The sequence below is a fragment of the Myotis davidii genome, unplaced genomic scaffold (assembly GCF_000327345.1).
Source record: "Myotis davidii unplaced genomic scaffold, ASM32734v1 scaffold125, whole genome shotgun sequence".
Taxonomy (NCBI): domain Eukaryota; kingdom Metazoa; phylum Chordata; class Mammalia; order Chiroptera; family Vespertilionidae; genus Myotis; species Myotis davidii.
The window spans coordinates 521348-533064 of NW_006299390.1; the positions used below are offsets into that span (position 1 = coordinate 521348).

Consider the following 11717-nt stretch of genomic DNA (forward strand, 5'->3'; position numbering starts at 1 on the left):
AAAGAAAAAATTTTAAATGGGTTAGTAAAGCAGTCCAAAAAATTATTTAAAAAAAATACAGCTGGAAATTGACATGGAACCTCATTCTCAAATGATGCAGTTTGGGCACAACACTGTGGAATTAATTTCAAGAGGCTTTGTATTTCATAGTTCCCTTCCAAATTCAGTAATTTAACACTCTACACATGAATTAATTGACAATTGGGATATCTGTTACAATCTGGGCAATCACTTTATTAATCTGTTTAGTATTTATAAAAACCCCTATGGCCAACCAAGTATATTTTCCAACCTCATGTTTCTAGAAATTATATTAGCAGCTTCTAATCCTGATTTTCAAGATAAGAAAAAATTAGGCAGTAAAAAGAATTAATAAAAATGATCAAAATAATCAGTAAAAATGAATGGGGGTGGAATTAGTCTACTGGACATTTTGTTTGTTCAAAAGCAAATTTTCAATGCGTTAGGAACTCAACTGAGATGGAGGAACATGAGCTCTCTCTACAGGTATCAGTTAATTTGGCACAAATTGAAACCGCCAGACCAATTGTGTGAAAATGGTGGCATACAGTCCCAAGCCCCAGCAATGGTTCAGAAAGTAGGTTCTTGCTTTTCACTTAGTTCACTGGGTCATAGAGCTTATTCCTATATTAGTCCTATTTCTTACTGCTGATGAAAAAAAAATACTTTAAGTAACCTGAAGAATTGAAAAAACTGTTTCCAGATTGTTACCACAAATATTAGACTAGACAAAGACAAAAATCCTATTCTATAAAAGAAAATTCTCTTTTCTGAGTCGCAGGAAGCGGTGCCTTTCACCCACCTGGTACTTCCCTTTTCCTTGCTAGAAAGCCCAAATAAAATCATTAGACTGTACGGTGGCCCACTATTCAGTTCTTCTTTGACCATTTTATTTTCCTTGTGATCTGAATTCCTTCTGAACTAAGTTATGTGTCATTTCTTCTAAAAGTCCCATCTAAAAATTTGAGCTTATGATCTCATAATAAATATCAATAAATGTTTGATGACTGAAATTGTGGTTAAATTAAAATCACTCTTTATTATAACATTTTCACAATGAGAATTACCATTTTTAAAGAGCCAACTCCCTGATTCCATTTAAAATATGGTTTTAGTTTATTCATAAACATGCTTATCACATTTTTTTTCAGAAACATTACAGGGAGTAAAATATTTCTTTTATATTAAACAAAATAGCTAAAGCAAAGGTGATTGCAAGAAGGATATGTACTCCTGTCACGCCATTCAAATACGAAAATCCTCTATGGCTCCCACTGCTTCCTGAACGAAGTCCAAGTTACTTCAGGGACTTCTGCGGTCTGCTCCCCATCTCTGACTTCCATTCCTCCAATTTTAGACACCTCACTCCCCCCGTCCCCCGCCAAGAAGGAGCTATGAACCTGTTTCTTTTATTCTGTGGTTCCCTCAACTTGGAATGCCTTTTACCCCTCCCCTCACCCTGCGTCTTCACAACCCTCATCTCTGCTGTCCTCCAAAGCTGGGTTTAATTGTCTTCTTGAAATTCTTCCTGAAGTATTTTCTCCTCCCCTGGATCCCACATCATTTTGTCTTATATTCACCTCTTCTGTTCTTGTATGATCAGTATTTATATAGGATGACTTCTGTTTCCCCACCTGATGCGAAACCCCTTGAGCAGCGGTTCTCAACCTGTGAGTCGCGACCCCTTTGGGGGTCGAATGACCCTTTGACAGGGTCGCCTAAATACATCCTGCATATCAGATATTTACATTATGAACCAGAACAGTAGCAAAATTACAGTTATGAAGTAGCCACGAAAATAATTTTATGGTTGGGGGTCACCACATGAGGAACTGTATTAAAGGGTTGCGGCATTCGGAAGGTTGAGAACCACTGCCCTTGAGGATCAGATCTGTTTCTAATTCATCTCTAACTACCCCTGTTGTGCCTCACTAAGGAGCCGGACAGTGACAACGAGTTATCACTCCACACACTAACAGTCCACCTTCCACTTCAGTTCTCACAGAGGGCAATTTTATTTTCCTGAAGAGCAGAGCATAGGCGTACTTAAATGTTTCCTTATTATATGTTATTCACGTGGTACTTTCTATATTGTCACAGTCCCTTCTCAAGACAGGCCTCCAAGGAGTAGCATCGGTTATAATTACCCAATTATACAAATGAGCAAAAGTTCTGAGCCTTTTTAATGTCATGAAGGAGCAGAATCAAGTTTTATGGGGTCCAAACGCAAGGCTTCTCCATTCTCATTGTGTTTGAATCGTGATGACAGGTATCTAAAGCACTTTAACTGCTTTTGTTTCCATGCTCATAGTAACCTATTTTTTGGGAGGACATTTTGTAGAACATAGGCAATATCCCAAATTGGTAGTTTTTTACTTTTCCAACAGCATCAGTGTAGCATGTATACAGCCCTACAGTAGCAGCGTTTCTTTCAGGGCAAAGGGAAAATGAAGCCTGAGGAAGAACCTATGGGACATAGACAGTCTAATCCCTGAGTTCTGGGGACACCCAATCAAATGCAAGGGCATTGGACTTCAAGTTCATCGTGGCTGTCCTTAAAAGATAGTGTTTGATAAAGTGACATAATGACCTAAAAACCACCTTTTTATTTCAGAGGAAAATGTGCCTCCAGAGGACATAGAAAAGGTTGCGAATCATGTACTTGACATCCACCTGCCAATAACATCACAAAATATAACCCATGCACTTGACAACATACAGAAACTTATGCGACTCTGTGAGGACTACAGGACAGATGAGGACAAGCTAAATAAAGCAGCAGATAGAGCTCAAAGGATTTTGGTGAAGGCAAAAGCAGCTGAGTAAGTACAGTTTTAATATTCTCATCTTGCCCTGGCCGGGTGGCTTAGTTGGTTGGAGCATCGTCCTGTACAACAAAAAGGTTGCGGGTTCATTTCCCAGTCGGGTTCGATCCCTGGTTGGAATGTATACGGTCAGGGTACATATGGGAGGCAACCAATCAATGTGTCTCTCTCTCTCTCTCTCTCTCTCTCTCTCTCTCTCTCTCTCTCTCTCCCTCTCTCTCTTTCTCTCTTCCTCTCTCTCTCTCAAATCAATTACATTTCCTCAGGTGAGGATTAAACAAAGGCCTGTTACAGCAAAAATGCTAGAATATGCCAGTATTTTAGGGTGGTAGGATCAGTGGTAAATTTTTCCCTTCCTGATTTTTTTTTCTTCTTCCTTCTTCTCTTTCTCTCTCTATTCCTCTTCCTCCCTCTCCTCCTTCTTTTTCACGTTGTATTTTCTAACTTTACTATAATGAGCAGTACGCTGAAATCTAAAGAAAAAAGGACTACAAAAAATATATGGTGTGTGTGTGTGTGTGTGTGTGTGTGTGTGTGTGTGTGTGTGTGTGTGTTTAGGGTGTGATGAGAAAGGAAGGCTCCTGAACTCCCACTGTAACAATAGGGGGAAAAGTATAGACAGGAAGGCTTCATCCTGTATGATTCCAACTACGGGACATTCTGGAAAAGGCAGAGCTATAGGGACAGTAAGAAAGATCAGTCGTTGCCAGGGGCTGAGGGGAGGGATGAATAGGCAGAGCAGGGGGGAACGTTAGGACAGTGAAAACACTCCGTATGGCACTATAGTGATGGATACGTGTCCTTATCCATCTGTCCAGATACATAGAATGTACCCCAGGAGTGAACCCTAATGTGAACTATGAGCTCTGCGTGATTATGATGTGTCAGCGTGGGTTCATCAGTTGTAACAAATGTGCCCTCTGGTGAGGCAGGTTGATAGCGGGAGGAGGGGATTCCTTTTAACCAAAAGGGCTCATTGAACCTAAGGCCAGGGAGTATATGGGGAATCTCTGTACCTTCCTCTCAGTTTTGCTGCAAACCTACAACTGCTCTTAAAAGAAAAGTCTTTCTTTTTTTTTTTTTTAAAGGAGAGGATGGGTTGGCTGGGGAAGGGGATGTTTTGCAATTGAGCTGTTTTTGCCCCGGGCACAATCATTTCTAATTACGCCTCTGCAACATTTGTCTGATACTTCACTCACTTGGTACATTCTTCCTAAGGTGTTTGTGAGCCCGTAGATCTAAGTAGCTGGTGAATGTTCACTTGAGGTGAGCTCATTTCCGTAACATCGCCTATCGCTTGGAATGCTTGTGATTTTAACCCCTGGCTGGGCCCCTGGGCGGCTGGAATGTCAGTGAAGCTTAAATAAACCAGAATAAACAGCCTGAAAATGCAGCCTGTAGTTCTCTCTTTGCTCTCTGCGGAGCCTCTTGACTCTCTCACCCCCACTCCAACAAAGATTTAGAAACTGTTGCTTAAGTTTGAGAAATGACAGAACTGGAATTGGCAGAGAATAGTTTTTTGTTCGGTAGTTTTTTGTTCAAAACTTGGCAGTTATAGCCCCAAACCTCTCTGTTTGTGACAAATTAAGAAGAAATACGAGCTTATATTTTATGTCCGTATCTGGTGGGATCTGTTTCTGCACATGCATATATGTGTGTTTTTATTGGCATCCCATATGCCTGTTTCTCAAAATGAAGACTCCAGCACTTTGCCTTACTTAAGAGTTTACTTTATAAATTTACTTTATAAATAATTCAGTAAATTTTTTGGTTGAGTTGAATGAATTCTCCAAGTGAAATATATGAATAATTGTATAATATTTTACTTTAGAAAAGCAGCAAGGGTTCTACAGACTCCTGACCAAATGTTGAATAAGTGGCAACAAGTTGAAATCACTCAAGGACGGGCAAATTCTAACATCGCACAGCTGACTGCCGAGATAACAAAAAAGAGTGCACTGCAGGTATTTCTCTATTTTCCTTGAAACTAACCTGAAATAGATTTTGAGTGTGGAAACAGCCCAGGTTTTACAAATGCCAATGTCACGCTTGACTTACCTGTCTGATGAGATTGTAAGGATAAAATAAGATTATGGTAACATTATGCATTTACTGTTCTACAGACTTCTCCCAGCATCACTTCATTTCGTTGTTGACCAGTCCTGGGGGATAAAACAGGTGCTACCACCAGCTTATAAATGAGAAAATTAAAACTCAGGGAGGTTAAGTGACTTGCCTAAGGCCACACAGATAATTAAAATTGATTTGAGGTCAGAGTTTATCCCTTCTGATACCAGGGAGAGTAAGAGATTCTTTATTGTTTTTGTTGTTATTTTTAATCTTCACCCAAGGATATTTTGTTTTTTATTTATTTTCGAGAGAGAAAAAAAAGGGGGGTGGCAAGGGGTAGTGAACCATTGATGTGAGAGGAAAACATTGCTGGTTGCCTCCTGTACGTGCACCAACCAGGCACTGAACCCACAACCTTTTGGTGTAGGGGACAATGCTCCCACCAACCGAGTCAGCAGCCAGGGCATATAGACTCTTTAAGGCTCACAACCCAAAGAAATAAAGTGAATTTGTTGCCAGCTGTTTGTAACTAAATGTGCATAAAATCTCATCGGAGTCTCCCAAGGCTGACAGAATATCTTACTCAAAAGAAAGGGTTCCATCCAGAGTTCAGAGAGAGCAAGACCATGTTTAGCACATGTGATGGATCCAGGAGAGGAAGCCTGGCAACTAGAGGATAGGGCAGGACCTAGCCCAGGGGTGGGCAAACTTTTTGACTCAAGGGCCACAATGGGTTCTTAAACTGGACCGGAGGGCCGGAACAAAAGCATGGATGGAGTGTTTGTGTGAACTAATATAAATTCAAAGTAAACATCATTACATAAAAGGGTATGGTCTTTTTTTTTTTTTAGTTTTATTCATCTCAAACGGGCCGGATCCGGCCCGAGGGCCGTAGTTTGCCCACGGCTGACCTAGACCCAGGCTGTGTGAAGTCCCTTTCTCCCAGCTCCATTCTAACACATCCCCTTCCCAGAAGGTTGCAAGGTACTCAGTCTCTGTTCTTCAGCTGTGTTGCTTGCTCTGAACACATGCATCTTGAAAAAAGGAGCAGAAAGCAACAGAACAAGGAGTCGCACACCAGGAAGTCAAAGGGTTGCAGATGAAGAGGTCGCATTCACAGGGAAACAAAAAATTAAGAATGCCTCCGGGTTTTCCTCCTTCTAGGAATATTCTCTACAACCGGAGTTGACAAAATATAGCTCCTGGGCCAAATAGGCACACCAACTGCCTCTGTCTCCAAAGTCACAGTGTTTTATTGGCAGTCACATGTTATCTATGGCTATTTTTGTGCGACAGTGCCTCAGAGTTGAATAGTTGCAAAAGAGACTGTGGATTAGAAAGTGTAAAGTACTCCCTATCTGGCCCTTTATTAAAAACGAGTTGCAGCCCTAACCGGTTTGGCTCAGTGGATAGAGCGTCAGCCTGCGGACTCAAGGGTCCCAGGTTCGATTCCGGTCAAGGGCATGTACCTTGGTTGCGGGCACATCCCCAGCAGGAGGCAGCTGATCAATGTTTCTCTCTCATCGATGTTTCTAACTCTCTATCCCTCTCCCTTCCTCTCTGTAAAAAATCAATAAAATATATTTTTAAAAAAATGAGTTGCAGATACCTGCTCCAGGAAAACTCTGACATATGCTCAGAGGCACAGGAAGGGACTTCTAGTGCTAAAAATCTGGTGGACCAGTACTCCAATGAGAAAGAACACAATACAGACACTTGCCTCTTGCCCTGGGTAGAGGAGGAAAGTCCTCACTAAGAATTGCTAACCACAAGCAGGATCTTCTAGGAGTTTGGGACAAGGATTCACACTACCTGGGTGGGCCCAACAACCAAAGCTAAAAGTGTCATTGAAAGTGGTCCTGGATTGATAGTGCCCTCAGATGCCTGACAGAGACAAACAGAAAATCCCCCCCCCTCCAAAAGAAATGCACCTTAAAACCAAACCTCAAAGAATTCCACCCCCCAAAATATATTGCCTCAAACAAGATAGCAAACAACAGGATCAAAATACAACAGACTGTGGCTCTTACCATTATTGGATAGGAATGTTTACTATGTTTAACAAAATAAAAAAAGGTATAACCAAAGAATAAGAGACAAGAGATAACACATGCCAGTTAGATTTGAGAAATATTTAAATAGGACTTCTTGATATGACAAGTACAGTCATTGAAATAAGAAGCAAATATAACATGTTCAGTATTTTTTGTATGGGGGTAGGGAATTAGAAGCCACATGCATCAAGTGAAAAGTAAAAATAGAATAAAATAATGATATATTTGCATAAAGTTAAAAATATGGGACACTGCATATTGTTAGAAATACTGCATAGGCATACAGTTAAAGGCATCAAGAAGAACATGGAATGATAAATATTAGATTCTGGTTAGTGGTTGCCTTTAGCGGGGGAGGTGATATGATGGGGAGCATTGCACTGAGGACCTTGGCTCACTGGCCATGCTTTTTAAAAAAATATATTTTCACTGATTTCAGAGAGGAAGGGAGAGAGAGAGAGAGAGAAACATCAATGATGAGAGAGAAGCATTGATCGGCTGCCTGCTGCACGCTCCCCTACTGGGGATCGAGCCTGCAACCCAGGCATGTGCCCTTGACCGGAATCAAACCTGGGACCCTTCAGTCCGCAGGCCAACTCTCTATTCACTGAGCCGAACCAGCGAGGGCATCACTGGCCGTGCTTTATTCTCACACTGGCTGGTGGGGGCATGGATATGTTTCATATTTTCTTTTAGACTCTCATAGGTCTGAAATATTTTATAACATTTTTCTTCTGTAAATGGAACTGAAAATTCAAAGGAATGCTTTTCTTTCCCTTCACACCTGGCTTATTTTCTGAAGGGTAATTACATCATTTCTTTTTTTTTTATTTGCTTCTTGTTACATAAAGAAACTTCCTTTTTTCTGTTCTTTAAACCAACAACAGACTGAAAATAAAGCCCAGGAGACTGAGCATGAACTGGACCTAGCAAAGCAGCAGTCAGCCCTGGAGGATGGACTTTCCCAGCTGCGGGTCAAGTTGCAAAGGAATCAAGAGCAAGCCATCCACGTGGGAGCTCAGGCTGAGTTGGCCCAGCGCCAGGCTGGGGGCCTCCAGGAGGTCATTAGTCCTACCCCTGCCACCAAGAGCACACGGTGCTTCTCTGAAGGCGGATCCTTCATCCCCAGATTTTGGGGCCATTTATCAGCATTTCCTGTAGTGCTGGGCCAGGCTCAGTGGTGTAGGTTTGTAGGGATCCCGATGGGCATGACGGTGGTGGAGAGCTGTCTGTGGAGAAGCAGAAGTCCTCTGGCCAAACCCCATTGCAGGGTTTACTCCCCACCCGCTTGTCCCAGGATTCTTAATGATCTTCTAGTCACATTTGTCCTGAACTACCAAACTCTCGCAGTTTATGCCACTATATTGTACGCGTTTGCCCTTTACTCTAAGTAAGTCACATAACATAAGGAAAACAAGAACTGAAAGTCACCCGCCGGAGAATAGATGAAGTTACAAAAATCAGAGTGAGTTAATGAAACAGTTGTGGAAAGCGGCCCGCTAATTGAGGGTGCTGAAAGAACCTATCATCTCGTTTTCTTAGCAGGGTATCTCGCTTGGTAGCATTAATATAGTAGCTTGAACAAAAGAAAAATGTTAAGGTGTTTTTACAATTGGTCTTTTATCTTGCTTTCAAGCCCCAATGCTCTGGGTAAAGTTTCCACTGATGGGAGCTGAGAACATTTTCTATGGAACAGAGGTTGAGAAGGTCCTTCTCGCCCCCTCCCCATCCCCCTTCCATATTCCGTTCCTGGGTCCGGCCTTTATTCATCTATTTAACATCCTAAATTGTCAACCACATAGGCTGACCCCAAAGATTTCCATTCTAGTTCTGAGGGAGATCTTCATACTAACACTCTGCTTCCCTGCCTGCCTCCCTTCCCACCTCATTTCTGTCCCACCTTTTTGCCAACCAAATGATGTGTCCTTGCTGCGTCTAGAATGGATCTTCCCTGCTGGCTCTGCCCTGCATGGGGCGCTGCAGCTGTTTGACGTAAGTGAGGAGTGTGCAAGGGCAGGACTGGGTCATTCTGTCCTGTGTGTGTCTCACCTTAACGTAGGTCAGGACAAACAATTGGTCCTTCATAAACATTTGCCTTCACATGGAGCAATGATTCATATTTTGTAACAAAGTTTTATTCTTAATTAGCTAAAGCTGATATTTTTTTTCAACCTGAAAAAAAAATGCACTGAAAAGCCATGGTGGAGATATCAGAGTAATTCAACTATATTGACTGGGTTATGGTTCCTCTTATTCCTTTTATGAGCAGTATCAGGCAAATGCCATGTATGTGTACACGCTTTATCAATATTTTCTGATGATGGGAGTGTTGCTCTGTTACAGGACTTTGTTGAGCTGCAAAATCAATATGCTGTTCTTCAACATAAGACCAGCGCAACAGGACTGACAAAGGAAACCTTAGGAAAAGTGAAACAGCTAAAAGATGCAGCAGCAAAACTGGCTGGAGATACAGAGGACAAGATAAGAAGAATAGCAGGTATCTCTTCTTTTCTCCAGCTTTACTGGGTTATAATTGACAAAGAGACTTGTATACATTTAAACTGTACAATGTGCCGATTTGTTCGATGTATACATGGTGAAATTATTACCACAATTAAGTTAATTAACAGATCTATCTCCTCACATGGTTACCTTTTTCTTTTGGGTGCCTTTGAGAATGCTTAAGGTCTACTCACGTGCACAGTACACTGTTATTAACTACTAGTGGCCTGGTGCATGAAATTCATGCACATTAAAAGGGGATTAATTAGAGGAAATATTTTTAAAGTGCTATTTGCCCTTTCTCTGTAATAGAAGTGTCAGAGATGAAAGAAAATTAGTAAAATGTTTATGAAAATCTTCCTCCTGTCAGAGTCTGGGGCACGCCGCAGGACCCAGAATCAAGTCCCCGCCCACGCCTGTGAAACCCAGACCCAGCCAGCCTCACCCCCATTGGGCGAGATCCAGACCCGACTGGCCCCACCCTGTCAAGCCCTGCTGGGTGGGGGGCACAGCCTCAGGTCCCCTGGCCTGGCGCCAGGCGGGGGGCGCAGCCTCAGGTCCCCCATCAAGCCCCGCTGGGTGGGGGACACAACCTCAGGTCCCCTGTCAAGCCCTGCTGGGCAGGGGGCGCAGCCTCAGGTCCCCTGGTGCCAGGGTGGGGGGCACGGCCTGAGGTCCCCCTGCCTGGGGGAGGGGGGCACCTTGAGGGCCCCCGTCAAGCCCTGCCAGGCAGGGGGCACAGCCTGAGGTCCCCTGTCAAGCCCCACCAGGCAGGGGGCACAGCCTCAAGTCCCCTGCCCCAGCCCATCACCACGCAGCCTCAGGTCCCTGTAGATTGCTTGTTAAGGCTCATTACAGGACTCAGCCTCTGCTGTGGGTGCAGCCACCTTGTGTTACAGAATCCCTGCTTCTGCTGTGGGCACAGCCATCTTAACCGTTACAGTGTGGTGGTCAATTTGCATATTCCCTCTTTATTAGATAAGATAATCAGCAACATAAGTACAGTAGATCCTCAGAACTTACTCATCTTCTAACTGAAAGTTTGTACCCTTTGACAAATATCTCCCCATTTCACCCATTCCCAATGCCTGGCAGCCATCATTCCATTCCACTCTGTTTCTATGAGTTCAACTCTTTTTTTTATTCTACACATGGATGGAATGAGTGAGATCATACAGTATTTGTCTTTTTCTGTCTGGTTCAGCTGTCGCCAACCTTTTGGACCTCACGGACCACCAGTGGTCCACGGACCATCGGTTGGCGACCACTGGTCTGGCTTATTTCACTTAGCATAATGTCTCCAGGTTCATTATGTTGTAGCGAATTACTAGTATATATATACTAGAGGCCCAATGCACAAGATTCATGCAAGAGTAGGCCTTCCTTCCCCCAGCTGCCAGCACCGGCTTCCCTCTGGCACCCAGGACCCAGGTTTCCCTCCAGCCACCAGCAGTCACCTGGGACCTCGGCTTCCCTTGCAGACCCGGCTTCGTCCGGAAGGATGTCTGGTCTAATTAGCATATTGTGCTTTTTATATTTATAATTTCTTAGTCCATCCATCCACAGACAGACACTCAGGTTGTTTCCATACCTTGTCTGTTGTGAATAATGCTGCAATGAGCCTGAGAATGCATATATCTCTTTAAGATACAGATTCCGTTTCTTTTGAGTCTACACCCAGAAGTGAGATTGCTGGATCATATGGTAGTTCTATCCATTCTTTTACCCACGCCATCAATTTGACATACTCCATCAGGAGGTAGAATTTTTACCAATTTCAATGTATCATGGACACAATTTAACCACATATGAGTCCTCTGAGGAGAAAGAAGTAGGAATTGGGTTTGTGCTTTGGGAACTTGTAAAGCCAGTCCTGATTTCGGGGCAAAGGATAAATAGACAGGAATTAAAGGAAACAAACAAGGGCCTGGAGGTTCTGGGTGACGAAGCAGTGAGAAGCCAGCAGTGTCCTGTGCCTGAAGGAGCAGGGGAGCAGATGGATGAATGCTGTGAAGTAGGCCTGTGGATGCTGGAACAGAAGGGAAGAGGCCATGGTTTTATTTAAAAGCATACTTCCCTGGCCGCTGTGGCCCAGTGGTTACAGTGTTGGCCCATGTACCAAAGGGTCACAGGTTTCCCAGTCAAAGGCTCATACCTGGGTTGCTAGTTTGATCCCTGGACCCAGTCAGGTTGGGGCAAGTGTGCAAGACAGCCAATCTCTCTCTCTCTCTCTCTCCCTCTCCCT

The 11717-nt window shown here is 43.3% G+C and overlaps 1 protein-coding gene across 1 annotated transcript in view; it reads left to right on the forward strand.

The window, feature by feature from the left end:
* The window catches only part of LAMB4 (laminin subunit beta 4), a 97611-nt gene that overhangs the window by 81074 nt on the left and 4820 nt on the right, over window positions 1-11717 (forward strand). The window contains 4 exon segments of the mRNA XM_006774858.2: window positions 2636-2843; window positions 4678-4810; window positions 7858-8031; window positions 9314-9467. Coding sequence (XP_006774921.1) covers window positions 2636-2843; window positions 4678-4810; window positions 7858-8031; window positions 9314-9467 — 669 coding nt within the window.